This window comes from Diadema antillarum, unplaced genomic scaffold (genome assembly GCF_040938485.1).
Source record: "Diadema antillarum isolate AM-2024a unplaced genomic scaffold, OU_Dant_1.0 seq00001212_RagTag, whole genome shotgun sequence".
In the NCBI taxonomy this organism is placed as follows: Eukaryota; Metazoa; Echinodermata; class Echinoidea; order Diadematoida; family Diadematidae; genus Diadema; species Diadema antillarum.
Genome location: NW_027272004.1, coordinates 39,219 through 66,557, shown reverse-complemented (window position 1 = coordinate 66,557; position 27,339 = coordinate 39,219). Strand labels below are relative to the sequence as shown.

At 38.6% G+C, this 27,339-nt stretch overlaps 1 protein-coding gene across 1 annotated transcript in view; it reads left to right on the top strand.

The window, feature by feature from the left end:
- The window catches only part of LOC139744796 (sperm flagellar protein 2-like), a 48,229-nt gene extending 23,591 nt beyond the window's left edge, over positions 1–24,638 (top strand). Inside the window, 19 exon segments of the mRNA XM_071655210.1 lie at positions 237–403; positions 1,991–2,257; positions 3,291–3,428; positions 4,102–4,394; positions 5,030–5,228; positions 7,046–7,093; positions 8,404–8,430; positions 13,098–13,248; positions 14,588–14,755; positions 15,569–15,707; positions 16,240–16,339; positions 16,950–17,135; positions 17,635–17,685; positions 18,791–18,973; positions 19,536–19,691; positions 20,706–20,916; positions 21,467–21,600; positions 22,353–22,559; positions 24,567–24,638. Of these exon segments, the coding sequence (XP_071511311.1) occupies positions 237–403; positions 1,991–2,257; positions 3,291–3,428; positions 4,102–4,394; positions 5,030–5,228; positions 7,046–7,093; positions 8,404–8,430; positions 13,098–13,248; positions 14,588–14,755; positions 15,569–15,707; positions 16,240–16,339; positions 16,950–17,135; positions 17,635–17,685; positions 18,791–18,973; positions 19,536–19,691; positions 20,706–20,916; positions 21,467–21,600; positions 22,353–22,559; positions 24,567–24,638 (2,897 nt within the window).
- Positions 24,639–27,339: the final 2,701 nt, after the last annotated feature.

Genomic DNA, 27,339 nt, shown 5'->3' with positions numbered 1-27,339 from the left:
TTTTCTTTTTTTTCTTTTTTTTGCAGGGAGGGGGGAGGTAATACAGTAAGAGAAAAGGTCCCCAGTATGCACTCAAATATACTGAGTTTATGCACCCACATAACTTACTACAATCCTGTATGACAACACATTAATCCTTATATTGTACATGTAACAATGCATATCTAACCAGGAGCAGTGATAGTGATAATGATGTTGCCATGGTAACACATTACATTTCGCTCCCTGCATCTCAGGAGGCTCGCCTAAGCGGAAGGGATCCCGCAGCAAGTCTCCCAAGAAGCGCCGCACCCCAACGCCGGAGCCGGAACCAGAGCCAGAGCCCCCCAAGGAGCCCCCTGGCCCACCCCCTCCCCAGCCTGGCTCAGAGGACTGGGTGTATGTGGACGAGCCCATTGATGAGGTATAGGGTTCAAATCTCCTGTCATAAAAAGGATGATACTTCATCAAACGTATTGTTTTCCATAATTCTGTTACAAATACATAATTTTTTTAGCAATCCTACCTGACAATTGTTTCTATGTATATTCCTCTTTTTATAAGTAAAGCTGATCTTCCCTCTCTATTTTTTCGCATGGTCAGTGAGAATGACAAGCAGAATAAAGATTTAAAGCGCTGTTCATATGTCACCATTAAACATCACTTAGATATCATTCCATATGTACCATGTGATTAAGAGATTTAACCCACCACTTGAAACGTGATACTATCATTGTTATTTGTGCCTATTTCATATGGGGGGCTCAAATGCAATATACAGTTAAACTCGCCTAAGTCGACGTCGCATATGTCGAATAATCGCGCAAGTCGAAGATTTTAAAAAGTCCCGATTTTTCCCCATTGACTTATGTGTATTAATTCACTCACAAGTCGAATTTTTGAAGTCGAATACTCGCCTAAGTCGATGAAATTCCAAGAACACTTTCACGGAAAAACCATTGAATTCTCTGTGCCTAAGTCGAATAAGATTTTATTGTGTAATAAATCACTGTCAAAATCATGAGACGACAGTTTTTGTTTACATACAGTATATACCAAAAGAAACTTTGCGTTAAAAACATTAACGTTTCATTTACGCAAGCGGTTTCACCTGAATCGTTATTAACGCAAACTAACGATCGGGAAAATTAACGTTTGTAGTAACGATGAGTAACGATCCCAAGCGCAAATTAACGATGTTTCGTTGACATTAACGATAGTAACGCAAGAACTCACGCGAGATTTTGGTTTCCGTTACCCAGACCTGGTGAAAGGACGACGTATCGCCTCTGCCGAGTGTAGCGATCTATGCCTTATATACTTAGCGGAGTCTTTTCGCGAATCGTATCACGATTTCGCGAATGGTTAATATGCGATCGGAGTCACCAAACACGCACGCCGTGCCAACAACAACAACAACAAAAAAAGTCGGATGTTTGCCTTCAGTTTTGGAAATGAACAGCGGTAACAATCGGCTCCATAAGATGCTAGAATAAATGTCAGATGTTTGCTCTTAATTTTGGAAATGAATAACGGTAATATTCAAAGTGGATAAAGCGTCTTGCTGAAGGGCAAATATCGGGCACACCGCTCCAGCTCTCAGCTCCAAAGTAGACAACATACATGTACATTATACACGTGTATGCGTGGTGTAACTGTAAGTCGATTTTATTTCGACTTACGCACAAGTCGAAACTCGCCTAAGTCGATGTGTTTTGCTCAGTCCCGAGAAGATCGACTTATGCGAGTTTAACTGTATTTCAAAAGAAGAATTGCATGGGCAGTTTTAATGGCCAAAATCTTTTTAAAAAAGTTTTGTGCTTTTTGAAATGGTGGAAAGTACTGATCTGGTCGAATAGATATGCTGATAATGAAATTATTGCTACGGGTTTCCAAAATTCTGTCTCCTCTTATACTTAAATTGGTATTTCTTTATACATCAGGACAAACAATTTCGTAACTGTACACGTCACATTAGCTAATATCAAACTCCTCCATTTCTCCTTTCCAGAATTTGGCTCATGCCCTAGCCCCCCACTGGGACAACACGGAAGCCACCTACCTGGGCTCCAGCAAACACGTCTTCCGCAACATCCGGCACGAGCGGGAGGACATCTACCACTACTTCTACCGCATCCGGCGCAACTTTGAGTCCTACCTGCGGCGGCCGGACGGCAAGCAGGAGTTTGTCTGCATGTGGCAGCAGGAGTACAATGAGATCGCAGAGGACATGAGGGATGATGATGAGACTAAAGCCGAGCTGCACCAGAGGGTCCAGGTGTGTTAGAAGAGGGCCTTCTTCTTTTCTTCATTATTTGTCTGGCACATTGGTGCCAGGTTTGCCAACTATTTAGAGTAGATACAATCAGTAGTCGTGTGAAACGTGAAGTGGTGATGCCACAAAAGGAATATTTCATCTGTTTATGCATCATGACCACAATGGCACAAAAGGCTCTTCAAACTTATGAGAGATATGATATATAAGACTGAGGATGATGATGATGATGCTAATGAGTGATGATGCTGAATCTGGTTAGTCCGTCGATATGAAAATTATGAGGTTAAGATGCTGACATAATTGGTGGTGGTGATGTTGCTGCTGCTGCTGATGATGATAAGGATGATGGTGATGATGATAGTGATGATTATGATACATGTATTATATATTATTTATCATATGATGATGATGATAATGATGATGATGATGATGATGATAAGGATGATGGTGATGATGATAGTGATGATTATGATACATGTATTATATATTATTTATCATATGATGATGATGATAATGATGATGATGATGATGATGATAAGGATGATGGTGATGATGATAGTGATGATTATGATACATGTATTATATATTATATATCATATGATGATATGATGAGGATGATAATGATGATGATGATGATGATGATGATAATGATGATGATGGTGGTGGTGGTGATGGTGATGATGATGATCATCATCATCATGTCATCACCATCGTCGTCAAGATGGTGGTGATGATGTGATGATCAGCATCATATCATCGCCATTATCATCAAGATGGTGGTGATAATGCTGCTGCTGCTGATGATGATGATGAGTGGTGAAGACAGTAACAGTAATTATGGTGGTATGGTAAAGCTGGTGCAAAGGTGTCAATACTGATGATGATAACATTAATGGTGAAGATGAATATGTGATTAAAATTATAATAGCAGTGAGATGACAAAATAAGTCTTTTGTGTCTGAACCATATCAAATTGATTCTGGTTCGTATCGATCATCACTTCTGATGATCTTTCTTTCTCGCTTTCCTCCAGGACCTCAAGGAACAGCTGTGGGAGATGTCTGATGAGAGGAAGCTGGAGGCAGAGTCTGAGCGCCAGTCTGTGATCAATGAGGGGTGGCTGGAGGATAGACTAGGCCTCCTCACCAATCACTATCTCACTCTCATGCAGGTGTGTTCTCTTTTCAGCTTTCATTCCAGCGGTATCTCACACTTCTCTCTTGGATGCAATATTTTTGCATGAGTTTGCCTTGCTAAGATGCTGTTGTGTAAGATCAATCATATATTGAGGGGACATTGTGTGGGATGGTGCTAGCTAAGTTTGCTTCAACTAGAATCACTTTTTATGAGGGCCCTTGTCACCTATTTGTGTAATGACTATGAAATAGCTGACACTTATTTTTCAAAACAGGGAACTTAATAATTACCTCAGTCTCCCTCTTAGAATACTCACCTTTGTTGTTTGATTAAGTGAAGGATGATGGCATTTTCAAAACAGGTCTTTATCGTACACCAACCTATTGTAATATTCAACAATTAATAGTATTACAAGGCATGAGTACCTATTGTGGAGAAAACAGCTGCTTTTATAAAGTTCATGATTGGTAAATTGGAGCAGTTAACTTTTACACCTTTGAAGGGTCCTTTTTATATTGAAAAACAAACAAACAAACAAACAAACAAACCGTCACCTGCCTTGTACTTTCTTCTCACACTGAAATATATGTATTTTTTTTTTCAATAAATGTATATTTGCTGTCTGGAAATAGGAACTCTTTTATAAAGTCAGCTACCACTATTTCATCTGTTTTTGCTCTCTCTCACACCGTCCACTTGACCATCAGTGTGAGGTGGATCGCTACCAGGACAGCCTGCGCCTCCTCAAGGATTACTACATGGGCATGGAGGGGAGGATACCGGAAGAACTGGACCCCGGCTTTGCCCGCATCCCACTCATTGACCTGCCGCCCATGGAGCGGCCCGGCTCGGGCATCCCACCGGCCGAGAGTGCCGCCCCCAGCGAGAGCCACACCCAGGTGGTCACGCCTACCCCGACCACGCCTTCTGCCAAGGGGAAGAAGGGCAAGGGTGAGGTGGTGGAGGAGGTGAAGGAACCGGAAGATGAGGTCAAGCCAAAGTGAGTCAGTAGTCACAGTCACACTACACAAAACTATGCAATAATTATGCAATGAACAAAAGCTGTTCCCTGTAATACTTGTTGTGAAGATGAAGTAAAGTTCTTCAATGGAGTATTTATTCTCATCTTAATCCTCTGGAAATTTCACTGTAGTAGTGGTGGTACCGGTACTTGGTAGACCACCTAGCCTGTGTTGAGGGGATATTACTCCAAATGTATAAGTCAACTCAGTTAATGAAGAAATGTGAGTAGAATGTGGCAGGGAACTTTAAGAATTTACAACATTCGATTAAAGTGTCTTTTTCCTTAGACTTCACTGGTGTGATTGACTGATATATCTGCATTAACTGAATGCACATGATGATGCTGCATGTTTGGGGTGGATTTCCCTTTGATATGGGATATTATTGCTGATTTGAAGGATGTACATGTAACTTCTTCATTTTACCAATATTGAATAAAAATGAATATACAAATGAACATAGCATTAAGATTGGAATTTGCATTGACATATCTTTCGCAGTTCATGTAGAGTAGATCATATTGGGGAGGTTATGAATGAATGCAATACACAGAAACCACAAGTAACTGTCAATTCATCTAATACCTCCTTCTCTTCCATCCATCTGTGGTAGGATCCCCCTAGTACCCCGCAGACCGACATCATCGGAGGGGTTCTTCCCCATCCCGACTCCGGCTGGCGACAAACCCGGGGGTGCCAAGGGGACCAAGAGCAGGGCAGGCAAGGGCAAGGAGAAGGAGAAGCCGGCCCCCTCCACCAGCGCAGATGAGGCTCAGGAGAGCCCCCAGCCCCCATCGGATCCAGACGAGAGGGTGAGCCAATTGCTCCAGCTCTTCATTTGGCTTATTGTCATTTTTTTTCCGGGGGGGGGGGGGGGGGGGGGTAACTTTAATTTGTATGTATTATGCAGTTGTAAACAATAGTAAAATTAGATATACTTAGATGAGATTTTTCAATGAAGGTTGATTATCATTTGGTTCAGATCCAGGTTGAAAATCCCTCAGAACCATTGGAATACAAACACAACATTTCTGTTGGTTTCTAATGGTGCCTGTTGGTTTCTGTTGGTAATCTGGTTTCTGTCAGTAATCTATTGGTTTCTGTTGGTAATCTACTGGTTTCTGTTGGTAATCTACTGGTTTCTGTCAGTAATCTATTGGTTTCTGTTGGTAATCTACTGGTTTCTGTTGGTAATCTACTGGTTTCTGTTGGTAATCTACTGGTTTCTGTTGGTAATCTACTGGTTTCTGTTGGTAATCTACTGGTTTCTGTTGGTAATCTACTGGTTTCTGTTGGTAATCTACTGGTTTCTGTCAGTAATCTATTGGTTTCTGTTGGTAATCTACTGGTTTCTGTTGGTAATCTACTGGTTTCTGTCAGTAATCTATTGGTTTCTGTTGGTAATCTACTGGTTTCTGTTGGTAATCTACTGGTTTCTGTTGGTAATCTACTGGTTTCTGTTGGTAATCTACTGGTTTCTGTTGGTAATCTACTGGTTTCTGTTGGTAATCTACTGGTTTCTGTTGGTAATCTACTGGTTTCTGTTGGTAATCTACTGGTTTCTGTTGGTAATCTACTGGTTTCTGTTGGTAATCTACTGGTTTCTGTTGGTAATCTGGTTTCTGTCAGTAATCTATTGGTTTCTGTCGGTAATCTACTGGTTTCTGTTGGTAATCTACTGGTTTCTGTCAGTAATCTATTGGTTTCTGTTGGTAATCTACTGGTTTCTGTTGGTAATCTACTGGTTTCTGTCAGTAATCTATTGGTTTCTGTTGGTAATCTACTGGTTTCTGTTGGTAATCTACTGGTTTCTGTTGGTAATCTACTGGTTTCTGTTGGTAATCTACTGGTTTCTGTTGGTAATCTACTGGTTTCTGTTGGTAATCTATTGGTTTCTGTTGGTTGTGATGGGTTAAGAGTACATCAAAGATCAGTGTCTGACAAATTATCAAATTATAAGAATTTTATATGTAATGAAGCAACTCATTGATGTTGTTTTTATTTTGTTTTACAAGAGGGGAAGATAGATAAAACTCAAATTACTCGTCTAAGATGCTAAGCGAGAGATTTTGAAATTTTCCTACAGTTCATCTAAGATTCCACCAACCATGAGTTGTAACATATTAAGTTTTACGGATTTAGATAAACCAGAATCTAGTGAACAAGGTGTTAGTCATCCATGCAGTATTTAGTATTTCAGCCTTCAGTTGCTGTGTTTCAAGTATGCATTGTGCAGGACGTTAATATATCGCTCAGTGATATCCCTTCATGCATGGCTGTTCAACATTGCTAGGTATTGTAACTTTACGGTATTCTTTCGTTTCATGGATTATTCTCAGCTTAATCATTAAAGTTTGTGCCATGAAAACCAAAACAATTACAACAACAGAATGATCCCCTCAGTGACTCGACAAAAACTCACTCTAACAACATACAGACTTATAATGTTATGTTAAATCAAAAGTGGAAATAAGATCCTTCATACTTCAAAGCCATGTTAGAACACTGAAAGTAGATTTTTCAGCATCTTGTTAATATGTCATAATGTTTTAGCAGCTTTGATACCTGGAGTTGTCTCAGAAGGAAGGTATTTTTGATGATTGCTCCCTTTAATCTTTTCTTCTTGCAGTTGATCTTTGAAGCCTACCAGTTTGGACTCCACAAGATTTCTGAGATGGTAAGTCACTTTCACTTATGTCTCATTGTGTATACATAACAGACCACAGCTACCAATCTGCCTGACATTTTGAATGCCCACAAGTATCCGACCCCAGCTCAACAGCAGTTAAGATACTATGTTTGTGGTGTATTGTGTGTGCCATATATATATATATTGTTTTATACTCAATGCTAATGTCGCAAATAATATCTGCACTCTCAATTCGCAGTCAATCTCTTTCATCATTTTGCTACATTCTTTTTTTTCCCCCTCAATGCCAATATCAAAATATACCTGTGATACCTGTTTAACAGCCTACTCTAATCATAATATTGAATTATCTATCATGTAAGTTATACTGTAATCAACGTGTGACCATTGAGAAATGTTCAAGCCTAATTGATTCTCAAATTGAAAAAGCATCATCATTTTAATTAATATTGTATGTTCAAAACTTGTAATGATAAATTTAGCTTGCTTTTGATGGTTTCTGTGTCTATCAAACTAATGCTTGAATCGTAGATTTAAAGATGAATTATTGAAGATAATCAGTGAGTATGTGTACCATGCCAAATATGGACAGATAGCGAAACTATGTAAGTCAGTTCTACATGTGTGGCAATTTTTTTTTTTCAGCCTTCAATAAGTCAGTTTTGCTTGTCCATGTCACATCTTTAGTTTGCAATGACAGACAAAGCTTAACGAGAACAAACACTCCCATCTTTTGAAATTCACATAAACTTTGTTGGATTCAGCAACATTGCATGATCTGTATGAAACATGAAGCTTGTGTACCGAAAAACAAAACAAAAACATTGCGCCCATTGATTCAAGTTTTCTATGTGACTGTATTCTCGAAGGATTATCACATTGAGTTTGAAATACAAGCGGTAAGTAGCTGCCATCTCATCGGACACCGACTAGATTTACTTTTCCCTTCCGTGTTTGCTTTGCTCTTCCGTTACCCATTTCGACATAACAAGTTGATTTCAGTGACTTTTATTTTCACACCGAACCAAACCATCCAATGCATATTTCTCAAATGTCATTCCAGAAACATTTTAGAATGTAGAGGGTTTCCTTGAGTTTCCCCATTGATTTTAACATTCCATTCACTCGCTCTTTAGAATTGTTAACCATTCTGTGAATGCTTAGAATCTTAAAGTAGATGTTAGATAGCTTTTCATCATAATGTTTGTGGTTTTTATAGTTTTTTGTCATATTTTGTTATGTTGCATTCCTTTTTTTTTTTTTTACTTTGCCTTCTTCCCGCCATTGCATCCTTACCATTTCAACTTGTTTTAAATGCATGCATTCCGTACTTACAGTGGGATAACTATAAAAATGTGATTTTGGTAAGTTACAGAGCATTGCTTGATGGATTTCAGCCATCAAAAATAATCCCTTTTTTTTTTTTTTTTTGAGTGTGCGCCAGTTTGGCAGCTGATCATCAAAGAGTGTTGATTTAACTAACAGATTTGAAGCACTTGCACTCAACAATCAATTCATGGCAACAGTATGACATCAGATATTTGTTTTGTGTTTTAGTGAATTTTATGTAAACCAAGTGATTGAATGATTATCAAAAAGTAATGATTTATGTGATCTAACCCATCAAATCTCAAAAATATAATTTATTTGGTTTTGTGCTGTATCTTTTTTTTTATAATTATATTTACTAGTTATTGTTAATGTTTCATAGGGAAGAGTAAGAAAAAGTCTTTTATCAAGCCTTTTGTTGTTCTTATAATGACAGTTTGTTTCAGTCGCGACATTTTTAAAATCCTCTTAATTGCCAACTGAAAATCTGATTCTTAAATCGGCAATGTTTGAGAAAGCTGAGTCCCCACCCCCCATTTATTTTTACTCAAAATGGCAAATACAATTGTAGCTGTTCATTTCTCTTTGAATGTGTGCAGACGTAATGGAATTGAACCTGTTCTAAGTAGTCTTTCTCAATTTGAGGTATGCAGTGAAATCCAGAGGTGCCAATTTGATGATGATCACATCATGCTGATTTCTGCCTTTGAGACTTGATGGGTTACATCCGGGGAAAAATTCATGCAGCCTGCTCTTCTAACATTATCCGTGTAAACTTCAGTGTTCAGTCCACAAAATTAGGAACTAAAATACTATGTTGATGGGAGGGCATCTAGAGGTATTGATGATTGTGTGTACATTTTTAGATTTGTTTGTGTGTTTGCTTTATAGTAAAGAGATTGAATCAAACTAAGAGGGTAATTGTGTGGGGAAAAACATCATGTTACTTTATTATACACACTTTTAAACTACATTAAAAATAGAATATCAGCCATATTTCAATAGGCATTTATTTTCAGCTGAGAATCAGCATGTCCACTTATGATGACTGTTCCATCCACATCTCGTAGTCAAGGAAAAAGACTGAGATTCAACATTTAATCAGACAAATCTTGAACAAAGCAAACGTAAGAAAGTTGGGAGATTACTAGAGATTAAGGCCCTTTCCAGGAATGTTGTAGTCAGTAACTAATATTCTCTGCTAACAGAATGCTGCTTTTTTTGTTCTTCATTTTACCACCGTCTGGAGCAAACTGGTGATTATGTATGTCTATCTGATGATTTTTGTCTGTTGTGAAGACTACAAAAAAGGCAAGAAATGCACCATCCTTTACATCAATGCCAGAAACTTTTGTCAGTTACCATTATAAACAATTATCATAGAAGTTGGAGAGGGAGACACCAAGCCTTTTTGTAGTTGGGTCATCTACGTTTGATGCAGTTGGAGGAAATTTATTCTTTGGTTCATCTTTTTTTGTTTTCTGTGAGGGTAGGGTGGTGGGTGGTTAAGTATTTTACATGCATGAGTGTCCCCTGATTGTAGACCATCACCAAGCACATGATGTAAACAGTACCAAAGTAGAATTTAAAGTTGGAGTACCCGCAATTCCCACATGCACAATTGCACTAAGAGTTAGTGCCCTTCAAAAAAATTATGACAGTTTGCCGTGTTTTGTTTTGTTCTTGTCTTATTTTCTTTTACTTTTTTGATTTGTATACTGAGAATTCTCATATATTAATATTTGAAGGACTCACACAGAATCAGCTATAAAACTTGTGTGACATGAATTGATTGACGAAACTTTATCTCACTCTGTTCATGTCTGAATTAAGAAAATGGCATGGTAGCCCAAAAAATGGATTGTCAGGAAGCAACATGTTCGACACTCTCCCAAACTTTTGCCAGAGAGATTCCATACATATTGCATTTATAGAGTTTGTGTACTGTCTACCGTGTTAGGCAGAAAAACAACAAGTATGTAAGCTAGCACAGCAGATAATTTGTGAATCAGTTACACCATACACAGGAAGGTGCAGGCTTTGGGGAAACAGCTGGTGACCTTTGAACTTTGCACTCATTTTGCTTTTTTCGTGCATTTTTGTGTTTGTTTCCTTTGATGTTCACATTTTGCTTCACCCCACAATGATTTGCAAGCAACAGACTTCAACATGTACAATGATAATGTGCTTGGGTAAGAGTCGTATGCAATTATAGGTAGATAATGCTGTATAGATGAAAAAGAAATAGGCAAATGCTCTCATACACTCATTAATCACTTCAGACAACATGGAAAAATCTTTATCGTCACTTGCCCTATTCGATGAGCAGATCATCAATTTGGTCATCATGCTGCAACGAAAAAAATTCACCTATTTCACCCCCCCCCCCCTTCTCCTAAGATCAACTCTTGTTGTCAGCAATCATATTGTTACCCAACATGTGGCAGGGAAAAAAAAATCATTTCTTTTCTTCATCCCATCCTCCTACTCGTCCCTTTGAATATTTCAGTAGGTCATAATCCCAATGTCCATTCATAGCCTCGCAACACAATGTGTATGTCTTTTGATAGAATCCATGAAGTATAAACATGGGTTGTCTTTTGAAGTCATCCATCACTTCCAGTGAAAAACAGTGAGCAATAACTGCCACTGCTGTTAAAAAAAAAAGAATGTAAGCAAATAAGATTTGTATTTGCCTGCATACAATTAGGTTTTTCTTTGCCCTGAAAGATCAATCAAGGAGATATTATTCTTCCAAGCCTTTGCTGTCATGTACTATTTTCATTGAAGAGTTTGATGATTGTGCTGATTCAATAGAACTCTTTTTATGATCCTCTTGATTCATGGTACATGGGGGATACATCCTAACAATTTTTATTCATAGTCATAGCTCATAAGCATAGAATGCTGCAAAGCCAAATCCTTTCTTTAATGCAATTAGAATACTGCGGGCATTCCATCCATGTTCATGATCACTTCATTGCAAAAAGTTTTCATGACTTGAATCCGCTTGGCATATTTCAAAATCACCATTCTTTCATGCATTGTTTTGTCTTTTCAAAAGTATTTTGCTTTAGTTAGTTCAGTTGTCCCATGAGGTTTCACTAATCAGTTCACTGATGCAATCCCTGTTGAGTTCAACTTCATTGACAAATAGATTTTGATTTCTAAAAATCATGTAGAGGCCAGTGTCTGCCTTGTCTTGGGTTTATTGCACTTCTTGTATTGTTAAGTACATTGCGGTCTGGAAGCAGGGAAGTCTTCATGCTTTCCTTTATGTTCTGCCAAGGTCAAAAGATATACCCCCCCCCCCCCCCTTTCTCTCTCTCTCTGTCAAAAAAAAAAGAAGGAAAGATAATGAAGGGAGGGATACAAGGTGTATTGAACCATAGTGAAGGGTATATAGATGATGAAAGGCAAATGCCATTACAGTGTAATAGAATAGGCGAGTTTAGATTAAAAGGATTCTTCTTTAAGCTATGAGCTGCATCAGTCTTAGTCAAAACAAGGAGGTACTAGGCGAGCCTTGGTCAAAATATGTCTTCCTTCTTCATATGTTGCAACATATTCTCGAAGTTTACATGTGGTAAGGGTGAATGTTTGTCAGGAATGTATTTTGTACAAAATCGACACAATGAATATTCCAATGTACAATCCACCCTGCTAGTGTATTTTAGGATGTTGTTGATATGTTTGAATTCCCCTCATTAAAACTAGAAAATCCTGAATTGCACATTCTTGCACTTTCTTGGAGATTTTCTTCTCTCGATGGCATTTAGTATCACTGAAGTACTTCTGAGAATTGTTCTATCTGAATGTGGCCCAGATTTGGAACTAGAAACATATCTTTCCCTCAATTTGTCTTTCTGTATGTCCATTGTGTCATCAAAACATCTACATGTCAGTGAGAGAGAGGGAGGGAGAGAAAAAAGACAATGTATATGTAGATTATTCTGTAAATTGTGAATAGAGCTCGGGTGAGGATAACTGCATCATTTCTGCTCACGAATGGGTCAAGAGATGTCCAAATTGATCCCTGTATTTGGCTAATAGAAGTTTAGTGCTTCCCTTTAAAGTTTGCACTGATACCCTTCCTTATTGCTTTGAAGTAAATGCCTGACACAGCAAACACAGTACTGACTTCTTTATATGATAATTGTGTTTCAGTATCCCCTCATAAGTCCCCAAAGCTTATACAGATGGTTGTCCCATTTTAAGCTCAGTATAGCACTATGAATAAACCACCAGGAAAGAATGTCACTAGCCTACTTTCATACTTTCTTTGTTTAAAAGAAGACATATGGTAATGTCTGCTGCTGTGAGGTTTGGACAAAACGTTGTCAAGGATAAATTCTGACATTTTGACATGAGCATTTAAAAGTAATTGAAACAAATGAAAGGAATGTATTCATGATTACAAATGCCTCATATACTGTTATCTAAAAGTGTAGGGATTCTTCGGCAAAGTTTCTCAACTTTGATTCGCTATTTCCCAGTCCTTGCGATCCAAAATTTATGGGAAGATTAAGGTCATGAAGTCAGAACAAGTTCCTCTGAAATTGCTGATTCTCAAGCCCGTAAAACAAAAATTGAGCTTTAAAGTAAAAACTTATGCCTCTTTTATTTCTGCCACTGCACCTGTCACTGCAAAGAGTGTTGATAATTCTCTAATTGTGCTGGTTGTACCACATTGCTCCACTAGACGGTGACTGAGCTGGCAGCCAAGGAGGCTGAGGAGGAGGCCGACAGGGCCAGAGAGGCCGAGAAGGCTGAGAAGGCAGCAGAGAAGAAGGCGGGCAAGGGCAAGGACAAGGACAAGGGAGGCAAAAGAGCCAAGAGCAAGTCACCCACAGGTACATCAACAGGTGGTAACTGGAACCCAGCCCACCCCCCTTTCTTATTGTAAAGACCCGGTAAAGTGGGGATACCATGCAATTAGCAGGTTGGCCCAACTCGGATATGCTGTATAACGAAGAATGTTCGCGTGCGTTTTAATTTCTCCAATTTCGCGAGAGCCAAGATTCGCGAAATCAAAATGCACATGAAAGTTCTTGTCTACACTATATATGCATTGAATGTTGGAGGTAACTCGCAAAAATTTCATGCTGCACAAAAGGCCGTCGGCTCCAATTCGTGAAAATTTCATGCCAAGAAAATATCATGATTTACAGTATTCGGGAATGCCTGTAATGAATTTTGTACAGCTTTATAACTGATCTCTAATTTACCAGACACACAGCTGAAGAATTCTAACTGTCAAACATTATCGCTGAGCGTACGCTTTGATGTATATTTTCGCTGATGGGCAATTCTATCCTAGCTAGCAGGCCTTGGCTTGCCATGGTTTTCCATTGTACCCTGGTGGACAGCGAATGGAGATCAAGTCAATCAGGACAGCCTTTTTTCCCCACACTACCGGGTTTTTGATTCTCAAAAACTAACTGTATACTGTTGACATGATCACAGAGTTGGATGTTTTGTGTGTATCAGGTCCATGAGCATATCAATCGTTAAATTGATGTAGGCTAGCTTAAAGTGTGCTTATTGCTGATGAGAATGGTGTGGAAAAACTAGCAACAGACCGTGTGAATGAGTGAGATTACACAGAGGATCTACTGTAGATGTGTAATTCTCTTTCTCAAAACATTTTGTCGTGTGTGTCTTTGCCATGGCGTATATCATGAGGCTTAATTTACTGAGTTTATAACTGTCTTATTCCCTTCATTGTCATTAATTGATTTCTGTGGTGTCTTTGTGAATAGGTGCTTCTTTGAAATGTTGACTCATGCTTTCCTGAATTCTCTTCACAAACACATCACTCATTTAAAAGAAAATGAGAAAGGGGACAAAAAAGAGCAGTAACAAAGAAATATTGCTGGACATATTGCTCCGGCAACAATTTCAAAATGTCTGCTGTGAGAAAGCTGTATTTCTTACACCAGCATTATGTCATGGTTCTGTAAAGACTTTATATCTTGAACAACTACAGCCAAGCATGTTTGCCGGAAGGTAATGGAATGGCTTTCTGTCAGAGGTATAATTGGGAGTAACATCTGTAATTTTGTGATAGTTGTAAGCTGTTTCCCAGGGTTTTTTTCAGACCGAGCACATCTCTGGAACATATGAACCTTTGTGCCTTTCATCCAACAAACTGATATTTAACTCCACATGCTTTCTCCCATTACCCTGCAGGCAAGAAGACTCCAGGAGGCAAAAAATCCCCCAAGAAGGGTAAGAAGGCGGCCACGCCCACCCCTCCTCCCACCCCACCACCGGTTGAGGACACCCCCGAGGAGAAGGCGAGGAAGAATCTCAAGGACCGTATGAAGATGGAGTACGTGGCTGCCATTTCACACGAAGGTCAGCCAAATTTCAAAACCAAAATTTTGGTGTTGTTAAGTAATAGGATAGATAAGGCGATCACTGCATCATATCACGTGATACGTAAGTGTTGAACTCAAGAAAGAATGCAAGGATTGAAAAGTGGATCTTAGAAGAAGGGATCGTGCTCTTAAGGTGACTGAGAAGCAATGTTGTGTTGTATGCAGCGTATCTACTTGCCTCCATTGAGACACAGAACTTACAATTGTATGTAAATACAATACGCCTGTATTGCCTTTCAGTTTTGATTTGTGCAGTTTGATGGGATGCCTTTGTAAACAATGTGTTATGACTCATTTGCAATTGAAGAAACAAACCAAACCAAATCAAAAGAAATTCATAATTCATCTTAAAGGGTGTAAACACTGATTGATGGATTTATTGGTTGATTATTTCTGCTGTGAATTTCTGCATCTTGTGAATATTTTGTTCAAACATCTCCACAACTGAGATTGCAAGAAGAATGAAGAGAACATTGAAGAGTTTATCTTCCGTAAAAATGAGTACAACTTTTTTTGTGTGGACACTTGATACACCTTGCTGCGTTGACTCCAGAGTCCATTTTCAGTGTAACATTGTTTGATATTCTGTCGTGTAAGGACACCATACTTGTAATGATAGTGTATGCGGCTCAAGGATGATACCACACAATATGTACAGTGCAACTGACCCTGCCATCTTGCCTTCATGGCTGGCTTTTTAATGTGATATGGTATGTCAGTGGACTTTAAAAAGATTTACAGTATTGACATATTACCATGAGACAATGTCTGTCTCCTTTTCTGCCACTAGAGGGCAGCCTGAAGACCCGCATGGAGCTCATCAAGATCCACGCCATCCAGGTCCTCCAAGAGCTGAAGGCCAAGGCGGAGGAGGCCTACAAGGACATGAATGATTGGCTGGGAGCAAGGTTCATCCAAGAGATGGACAGGTATGGACCAATCACAGCCTTTGTCTCTGTATGTCACTTCCATTTGCAATATTATATGAAACAGATATGATAGAAAGTGAGTGATGTGTCCCAATACACGGATGGAAGACATACCGTCAAATCTTTCTGTCCTATACATAATTTTGTTAAATTGTGTAATGTTCCCATTGTCAAATCTCTGTATGCAGCTGCCACATCACAGAATGTTTTTAGTATGAATACAGTTTCTGACCTGGAATTGTGAGCATTACACCTTTCCAAGTTCAAAACCAACGCGAACAATACATTCACATCAAAACTTTTCAAAATGATATCATTAACTCTCAGGAAAAGATGTTCTGTCAGGGTCCTTTAATCATTCAGATTTCCCCTCCCCCACAAAAGTAAATCATATTGAACCAATATCCTTGTAGATCCTACTCGATGGTATTTCATTAACTCTTCAAGAAGATATACTGTCGAAATGTCTGCTACAACTTGTACCCATGTCTCATGCCCAATGTGCTCCTCAATCCCCTTTTACCCCCGACAGTATCAACGTCGTGTGTCAGTACTTTGGAGAGGCCATCGAGAAGAGACAGAAGGTACAGCCGGAGCTCGTCGTTTTCCAGGATGACTTTGCCATCAATAGGGTGAGTTATGACGGAAGACTTCATCCTGTTTGCTCTCCTTGTAGCAGCCATGGATTCTTGAATGTTTTAGTCTGGATTCATGCATGATTCATTAGCATTATACCCCATAAAGGGAGGATTGCTTAAAATATACGGCTGGCATTGGGCAAGACTTGATTGCGATGAGAGCTCTGCATCCATTGTTGCTTGTTAATATGATTGATAATGGATTATAAGTATTGTCTGTGTGCTCCTGTATTTACTAACATCACCATGTCATGGACGTGATTTCTTGATTGCACTCTCTACTGAGTTTTCATAGTTGCACAAAAGTGCATGATGCAAATAGTAGAATATTTGTTGTAAATCAAAGGCGCCTGACTATGAGACTGTGATAGATTAGTGTCATAACTTCCCCACTTGATTTCAGCAGAGAAATTTGACTTGTCAATAAAGTTAGAACTTAAGTGTAGTTCTTGATTGTATTCTAAATCTGTGTCACTATATAGCTATAAGATAGTGCTTGTTAACCAAATCTCAGCATTAAGAAAAACAAAACAGAAACAAAAAGCATCTTAAAGTTCCCCCTCTTTCTACCCTGCCCGTTCCATTTCCCTCATCCAAACAACAGCTGGTTAAAGTATACCGCACCCCAAGCCCCCCACCACGCCCAGACCCCATGGAGTTAGCCGTAGCAGACACCTTCACAGTGGAGCAGATCGTCAACCTACAGGCCCAGTTTGTCAAGTCGGCCCCGTCTGGTTTCATCTCCGCCAAGGGCTTCATCGACACCCTGTGTGACCTCACCGCCTTGACTGTGAGTATAGCCTCTTGTCACATGACTTACCACTACTTCTACTTCTACGACGACAATAACTGCTGCTGTTGTAAAATCAATGGTGTACATGTGCTGTAGCAGTTGAGAACCAAGTTTGGTCCCCCTCACTGGATTGATGCGATGGGATGAACGCAATGAACAAATAAACTTAGAAAGTGTAAAATACCACGTTGAAACAGACATAGAATATTCAAAGCATGTACGTTGTATAATGTGAAATCTCAGGGTTGCAGCTGTGTGAAGCTGATAGAGTTTTTATACATATTGTATATATATATATATATATATATATATATATATATATATATATATATATATATATATATATATATATATATATATATATATATATATATATATATATATATATAATTATCGGTATGTTGGAGAGGTGTCAACTCTCAACAGATGTCATGCTGTTCCGGTATTTTGACTTTATTGATCTTTGCAAAATCATTTTCTCTTTCTCTTCCTCCAGCATGGTATGGAAGCTCTTCCTGATGGGTGGATGAATGTCAGCATCAGTCAGGTGAATATTTATTGCAACAAGTTTATTCCTATGTTTGTGATTTTGTATTTGTCTTCTTTAAAGGGATGGTACAGTATTGGTGGAGATGAGAATTGGGCATTTAACTTTTCGCGAGATACCAAGAAAACACTTTTGAAATAGTACAGAGCAAACCATTCTAAGAGGAATTCAAAGTTTATTTGATGAAAATCGGGTTTGGAATGACTGAAACATCCAAAAACAAAGTAAAACAAAGCGATCATAAAAATAGTGTGGGTCCCACACTTTATTAGAATCGCTCCGCTTTGGATATCTCAGCCATTTCAAGACCAATTTTCATCAAATAAATGTCGATTTCCTCATGGAATTCCATGCTCTTTCATATTTCATAATAGGTTTCTCATTATCTCACTGAAAAATATTAGAAACCTGAAATTAGGTGTCAACCAAAACTATACGATCCCTTTAATCTTGATAACAGTTTTGGCTCTGATGGATGGGATAAAATCCGGAAAAGGGGTTTGTACATGTCACAGTGAATTAAAGGGGATTTCGCTACGACAATTATTAAATCATTTCATAGACAGTCAATTGATGGCTTCACGCTGTCATGTATTATAGAGTGCAGCTTCTGATATGCCACATTGTCACATTGCTTGATTACTTTTTGTTGTGCAGAGTTTGCCAGTGCCATAAATTTTACAGACTTGGGTCACCTGCTTTGTGTTTACTTAATGATGAGTCAGAATGTGTATCAGGGTGTAGAAGGACATTAGGGGTTGATGTAATTTATGTAGACCTAATGTTGAGTTATTTTTTGTTGCTATTTTTTGACAATAACTTAGATGTAATACATTTCATTGTGAAAAGAGAATGTTAGAAAGTTGTCATTCAGGTTGATTTGACTTAATTAGTACTTTAGAATATGTAATACATGTATCTACCAATTACTGATACCATTTGAAAAGTGCGTATATTTGTTGTAATTGTCTGGTAGACACATCTCAGTAAGGTAGGGTCTTCCCTCTGTATTCAGCAATGTTATATCATTATCATTTCATTCATCATTATTATTTCATTCGATTGTTAAGATGTTTGTTTTGTGTTTTTTTTAACACCTCCCTAGTTGGAGACCCTGGCCGGTCAGCTCTCACCGGACTCAGAATACATCGACTGGAGAACCTTCCTCCTGCAATCCTGCCACCTCTGGCCCCAGCCCTCCCAGGCTCAGCTGCTGGCCACCCTGGAAGAGTTCCGCAAGGCTGACGTCCTGGGCACCGGTACCCTCACCAGAGAGCAGTTTGAGCAGGTAATTATTGACACTCAGTGACACCATGTCACCTCCGTTTCCTGGTGGTGCAGATCCCATGGATACACCCGGTGTTTTCCCTGTTTATCTTCATTTTTAGGGAGGGAGGGAGGGGAAAGGTTTATATTATTTATTTAGAAGTAGGTATTAACCTAATACAACATACTGGTGATGATTGAAGTTACATTACCCTGCATCACTATCAACATTTATACAGGCCAAGACAGTTTGGGTCAAGAAAAGGCATTGAGGATCATTACTGGACCATAAAACTGCCAACAGTTTATAGTTGAATTCCACGCTTTTAGAATAATCATTGTAGTCATGGGCATTGTGCTGTAATTGTAGAGTTGAAGACTTTTTACTGAATTTGTGATATGATTCTGTCTGTCTGTCTGTCTGTCTGTCTGTCTGTCTGTCTGTCTGTCTGTCTGTTTGTACTTCATCTTTAATATAGGAGTAGAATTGTGATCACACTTTGAAAATCCGCAGCATGAATGCTTATCAGTGCAGTGATGATATTCATGGATGTGTTCTTTGCTGTAACCCTCCCCATCCCCAGGTTCCTCTCTGGTACAGCAATGACCAACCTCCCGTGACCCCGGAGGACCCCTCTGAGCCCCGCCCGTTTGACCGCATCTCACACATCCAGCGCCTCTACTTCGACATATTTGCCGACATGTCGCAGGCGCCTCCGGTCCTGGACTATTCCAACATGGTGAGTTACCCTGCCCCTTAACTCAGCTGCCTTTTTCCCTCTGTAATCCAATCACTGATCCTTTTAACCCTTTCTGTGTCAGGGACTTTGAACAGTCTGTGCAACAATTTGGGGATTTCTTTGTCAGTCAACACTCAAAGCATACTTAGAGTTAATCTATCCACCAATGAAACTGTCTAGACCAGGTTTGAGTCCTTTTTCGCTCTTCTGTTAATATGTGGCAAGAATTTTTTTTTTTAAGGGGGGGAGGGTGGTTCACTTCTGTCACTGACATCAGTTGGGACTTCCAGGTCTTCACTGCAACTCTCTTACTCTCAAGTTCTGTAGAATGGGGATTATTGCATGATATGTACAGTAGTTGTCTATGTTTTGCCTTGAGATATATCCTTTCTTGTACTTCAGTGTTAAGGTTGGTGCTCATCAAAATTATTCATCAGGATACAAGTGCTAGTAAATACTGTTAGTCATAAATGTGTAGCTGCTTCCAGCCTTAGGATTTTGATTTACTTTGTGAAATAGTCACCATTTTGCTGATGTGCATTAATGAAAGTAATTTGTATGGTAATTGATATTGAGATATTTTGAAAGAGCTTGGTTTATTGAAAATACAGAATTTCACAATGTTGTGATGAATAGAAAACATCCAGATATAAGGGGATGAGTCAAGGATAGTAAAGAATTTTAGAAGACAGAATTTTGTGTTGCATAACCTTGTACATTATGATAAGCAACTAGAAATCCCTCAAATTAGACCAAATTGGTTGAGGCTTCAGTAAGTTTGTCATTGTGTTTTTTCATCATTTTTCTGACTGTGTGTTTGTTTTAGGTCTGATGTTTCCTAATTTTTTTGTAACACTACAGTATCTTTTCAAAATTTGTTTTTCATTGTGTGAGAGAGATAGATAGACAGACAGACAGACAGACAGATTTAAAGAGGGAAAATGTAGCGATTTAGTAATTGAAGCTGTCTTCTGCCATCATCCATTGTTTCTGAACTTTTTTCGACTTACACAGCTACTGTACTTCAGCATTGACAGCGAGGCCCTAAATGGATTCTTCCGAGCCCTGAGCGTGGCATCAGGCAAGCATATGCCACGCCCCAAGCCGCTCGACCCCAACCATACTAAGGCTGAGCTGGAGACCATGAAAGAGGTCAGTCAAGGTTTCCATCACTGATAGGGGTGTCTAAAGCTATCCCATTATGTCATTGTATCTCAGGACAACAATTTAACAATTGAAATATTTTGACTTCCGGTACAACTATATCAAGCTAATATCCTCAAGTATCTAGATAAACGGCTTTTATTTCCCATAAAGGCCTATCTTGTCAATAATTTTCGGAGCACTTCATTGCGTTACAAAACAATGCTCTTTCAAGCAAGTGTCTGTAAATCTAAACAAAACTTTCAGACAGACTTTTTTCAATATCTACACAGGTTTAAAATGTTCAGTATTCAGGGTTACACCATCTGTGAAGTAAATTTGCAATCTTGAACTGCACAAACAGTTCATAAAATGCATGTAGCATTAAGTTTGATGTGAGATTAATTCCTGACTTGGTAAAAATAGGAGAGAGAATGGTCACAGTTGCAGCAATTTGTATCATTTGATTTTGCTTGTGGTCATGGTGATATGAAGTGATTCGCGATTCATTCATACAGTGCATTCTAAACCCTCTCTCTCTCCCCCCCCCTCCCATCCACTCTCCCCCTGTCCCCCCCCCCCCATCTCTCTCCATGTCTGTCTGCCTGTCTGTCTCTGTCTGTCTGTCTGACAGGTGGTAGAGACGATGACTGGAGAAGACCTGATTATGGGTACAGGACCCATTGAGCAGAGCCTAGGGCGCCCCGAGGAGGGCATCCCACCAGTGGCTCTCACTGCTACCGTACCCCTTGCTGCTCTGGTCCAGGTAAGACTTTAATGAGTAATTTTGCAAGCTGCTCTAGCCTGATTTGAAGGAATCTAGGTATGCCTTTCACCCAGCACAATTGTACTTAAAGGTGCAGAGCTGTGTATTAAATACATCTAGTGGATCTTATATATTTCTTGTATGTATCAAGTGTATGGACATATAACTGAAATTCAGTAAGAAATACCAAATGCAGTGTAATGTATGGAACAAGGTGTGACTACAATATATTACACGGTCCATCGGAGCCAACTTTGACAAGTACATTACATTGCTCAGAAGTTTTATGTACTGGTCATTCCTCACAAGGAAAAAATGTTTTAGTTTCAGAGCAAATCCTCTCAAGGGGCTGACCACCTTCCAATTTTCTTTTTGTGAAATGATCTTTACATTGCAGCTGATTGTCATATTGCCCTTCATCAATGTTAATCAATCACTCAATCACTTGTCAATCAGTTGTACTAAAAGAATTCATTTATTTGAATGATTTATATGTACTACAGCCTGTAAACATATCTACTTGGTAGTTTGAGAACAGTTTCTGCCGCAAGTAAGCTATGGGTATGTGTTTATCTTTCTTTCTTTCTTTTTTTGTCATTTATTGGCTCATTATCTGCCTTGTACTCGAGTACTTGTCACCTTTGTTTTTACTTCAGCATCTCTTATCTGTATCACTTCTCAAGATCCATCTACCCCATGTATTCCCTGTCATCTCTCTGGATCTGCCAAATTTGTTATCACTTTGACCACAGGTCCTCCATCACGGTCAGCCGTCGCTCGGTGACAGCCATCGCTTCAGCGTCACCTCGGACCCGGAGGACACGTTCAGCCAGGAGCGTCTGGCTGCTGTGTACCGTGAGCTCGGCTCGGAGGAGCTGGAGCCGGTTCCGTTCTTCACCCTGATAGAACACCCCATCATCCAGGACTGCCTCTCCCTCTGCCACCGCTACAAGGCACCGGTAAGCAACTCACTTCAAACACTTTAGAAAAATATAGAGCCCCGCCCATTTTCCACTTCCTACAAATCCCATAGGGTAAATTGCTCCTCCCTTATTCCTTCAAGTTTTGAACACCCCATTTTCCAAGACTGCCCATCTCTCTGCCATTGCTACAAGGCACTGGTAAGCACTGCCTCCTTGTCAAAACTCTAAAAGGGTATAAATCCTGGTCCAAGTTTCCCAACCTTACACTCTTAAACTCTCAAAGGGGTAGAGGACCGAACCGAGTCAGGCATTCAAGTTACTCTGAATCTCATGGTGTAAGTTAATTGTCTGGGCATATCTAGTTTTTACCCCATTTTTTTTTTTCTTAATTTTGTGAAACTCACAAAGAGGAGTCCTTAAATTGTTTTAGTTTTCCAAGCACTCAAGAGGTTATAAGCCCAGCCCCATGACCTATTCCTTTTGACTGTTAAAGTAATAATCACAGCTCGCTCTTTGCCTTCAAATGACTTCCAATGTACCTATCTGTCTTACCTCTCCAGTTTCAACAATATGTAATTGTCATAGGCAATATCCATCTGCAGAAGACATGAAACGATTAGAGTCAGATAGATCCCAAAATGGTTCTGCAGGTGCAGATGTGACCCACCATACTGTCTTTTTCTTAGTTGTTGGCATATTTATCTGTCACATGTTCTTTTCATCATTGTGATGTGTTTTATGTGTTTTATGTGTTTTATGTGTTTTATGTGTTTTATGCGTTTGGTATGTGAAAACGTACAGACCCATTGCGAAGAAATGAAAAGAACGTAGACTCACTTGTATTAACTGCACTTTAGTATCTCAATCTTCAGGTGATTTCCATCATCTTTATCATCCACATCCATTTTTTTTTGTCCTATTTTTCCATCTTCATCAGCTGCGTTTGATGGTAAAGTAAATGTCTTGACGTTCAAAAATGAAACACAGTAACGTTCGGCTCCGTACGATGCTAAAATAATTGTCAAATGATTCATTTCACTTTCCGAAGTGGACAGCAGTAACATTCTGCTCCGTACGACAATAAAATAAATGTCGGATGTTTGCTTTTAAATTTGGAAATGAATAACGGTAATGTTCTGCACCGTACGATGCTCAAATAAATAACAGATTGTTGCTTTTACATTTGGAAATGATTAATGGTATCGATCGGCTCAGTTAGATGCTAAAATAAATAGCGGATGTTTGCTTTCACGTTCGGAAATGAATAAGGATAACATTCAGCTCCGTAAGATGCTAAAATGAATGTCGGTTGTTTGCTTTTACATTTAAAAATGATTAACGGTAACATTCAGCTCCGTAAGGTGTTAAAATACTAGTAAATGTTAGATGATTGCTTTTACAATCAGAAATGAATAACGGTAACTTTCGGCTCTTTATAATGCTAAAACAAATGCCGGATGTTTACAAATGTCTGCAGATGCTCCCACTTCATTTCAAGTGTAAATTTTGACCATCTAAATAGGCATCAACTTTTATAATAATCTATAAGCCTATTTGCTAAATCTTAGGACTCAAAATAACGGTAAGATGATTGAATTTTCTATTCATTTATTTTAGACATGGGTACCTGCTTCACTTCAGTAATATTTTATATTTATTTTTCTATTTTTAGTAGGACCGATTTAGTTTTTCTTATGTTTTTCTTGACTTTTTTTTTCGGGCCACCAGATTTTTTTTTCGGGCCACCAAAAATAAAAGTTAGTGTCGAGCCATGGCTAGGGTAATAGTGCAGTCACAATAGCCTCGATGTCAATTTGCGAAAAACATGACTCGAAAAAGTCTGTGACCTCATTCGCAAAAAAAAATATTTGTATATGAAAATAACAGCTTACTTAGTATACAGTATTGATCTATTGATCTATCTGTTTATCTATCTGTTTATCTATCTATCTATCTATCTATCTATCTATCTATCTACTGCTATCTTTCAATCAATGCAATTCCATTCACACCCATCTCTGTTCTCCCATGTTTTGCCTACAGGACTTCAGCCTCGTGTTTACAGCCCCAGTTATCCTGCCATCAGACAATGATGCCCACAGCATCATGTCTTGAGAAAGCTTGGCCCAAGTGGAGGAAAACCCAGAAGACTTTCCTTCACTGGAAACGCCTTAGAAATCCATCTCCCGCAACATCTTTTCCCCTCATGATAACCAGCATGCATCATCCATATTATGCTTCTTCTAAGATTTGTGGAATCAGAAAGTTGTGTGCATTCTTTTTTCTTTTTTTTTTGAGTGAGATTTGTGAAAACTGAATTTGTTTTCTACAGAGATTTTGACCCAGGCTACATATTTTGAGGATGGGCTGCCCTCTTTGTTCAAAGTTGAGTCAATGTCTCTTCAAATACATGTCAGCCACATGGCATAAATCAGTGGTGACTAGCATTTCTTAGTTGTTTCTTAGGAAAGATGCATTATGAGATAAATAATGATGGTATTCCCTGGAGATAGTATTTACTTGTCTTTCCTCCCCTCAAATAATGGAGATTAGTTATGTATATAATTTTCCAGCATATTTACAGTGTGATTCAAGTTATTCATATTCCATACCAGTGCATGGATCCCTTACGCCAAAGATGGATGTAAAAACGTGTCACACAACCCAGCCGAAAATTTATGGCCTTTCTGACATGTCTGAATAAAGTTTCACAATACGCCAAACTACAATATGTAGTCTCCATGTCTATACAAAGAAAAAAAACATGTTTTTATGAAAACGCAGCAGTGAGGCAGTTCAAAGTTTGTCGAGTCCATTTTTTCATCACTTTTGATCTGGTTGAACTACATCATGGTATTCATATAGCATTTATGCACTTTACCCTTAATGGTGTATATAATTCCTTTGACAGATGCAAATTTCTTTTATCTAGTTCATATTAGTGTGATTTTGAATGTACATAATATGACCTATAATAATTTTTTTTTCTAGACTTGAGATTTGAGAATAATATATGTTATGTATGTATCACCTACACAATTTATACATTTCAGCATAAGCCTATACCTCTCAGTATAAGCTTAATAATACATCAGTAGGCATTTGCGTATGATGTATCCAACAGTGTACCATACAAGCCCCAAGACAAAATGTGTTTGCCGTCCATGGTGAGGCATATTTTTGAGTATGACTTGCACACTTTTGTTGTTTGACCATTGAGATGTACAACACGTATGTATGTGAACTCTTACTGACTTTGTGCTAGCTCATTGCTACAGTGTACTTCCGTCCTTTCAAGTAATATTTCCAGATGTGTTACAGAGAAATGTACTTTTGATAACCTTTCATTTCAGATGTTTGGTCATAACATGCTCTTTTTCATTCCCATGGATTGACTGAAGTGTAAATAAAGCAAAATGAAGGATTTAACCTGATTTGATGGTCACGGTATAATTTGTGTGTCCATGTGTGTCCGTGTGTGTGTGTGTGTGTGTGTGTGTGTGTGTGGTAGGTTGATAGGTTAGATAGAAAAAAAAATGATGAGTTTTGTTCGGTTAAGTAAAAAAATGCTTTGTTAATATGTTTCAGGAAATGCTGTATTCTCAAGAGAGCGTAAGAGAATTAATGTTATGAAGTGGATGTTGAGCAATCTGATCAAGTTGATCAAGAATTTTTTTTTCCCTTTTAAGAGTTATACTTTATCTGATATATTTATGTACAGTGTATATAGTGTGTGCTCTGCAAAAAAAAGAAAAAAAGAAGGAAGTTAGTTAAAAAGTGATTGAGTAGCACACATTTCTTATTCGGTGTGTGAGTGATAAGGCACATTCGGATTGGCTTGATTAGGCTGATCAAAATAGCTTTTCTGAGAATTATGCAGATTTTCATGTCATTTCTCTTATAAAAACAGGGTATGATTTGGTAAAAAGAATCAAATATATCGTACTGTATGTTTGAAAAATGATTTAGCAGCATAAGAAAGAAGAATACAGTTTTTTTTTTGTTGGTGGACGTATTAATTTTATTGTTAATATGGATTTGACATTGAATGAAACTCAAATAAAGAATATTATAAAACAAAACTAGACATATCGCTACGGCTACTGATATGCCTCCGCCATAATGCATGGTTCTCCTAATAGGTCTATAGTACAATGTCTTGACAATGTGTGATGACAGTTTCACACAATTGGCAAAATATTAAAAGGACAGGTTTGACACAAATGTGCTGAATGTTCACTTTCCTAGAACTAGGTTCAATTGGATGAATGATTAAAATGTCAGAGTGCAGGTATTTGGGGAACTGATGATTTTTACTTGACTTTTGACCCTTTTATAAGTTTATGCATTGAGTAATTTTCAAGGTATTGAGGAAAAGTATAATTTCAGTATCAAATGGGAAAATAGCATTATCTAAACCTGGCCTTTGACCTTTGACCTCACAGTTCCAAAGAGAATCACTGTTAGGTTGAACATGCATAAATATGTAAGTTTCATGATGATACCTGGAGTTACTTTCGACATATGGAGGAAAAAGTGCAATTTAGCACTTTCACTTGACCTTTGACCTTTTGACCTTTGACCTTTTGGCAAGAAACTTCCCCAAAAATATATATTGGGTAATACATGCCATACATCAAGTTTAAAAAAAAAAAACCTTCAGGCATATTGCATTCTAAGGAAAGTAGTGATATTTTGAGGAGTTGACCTTGACCTTTGACCCCCTGACCTTTGACCCACGACCCCAACTTCCCTAGATAATCACTGCCCATCAGTACAAGCATATATACTAAGTTCCATGAAGATACCTTAAACC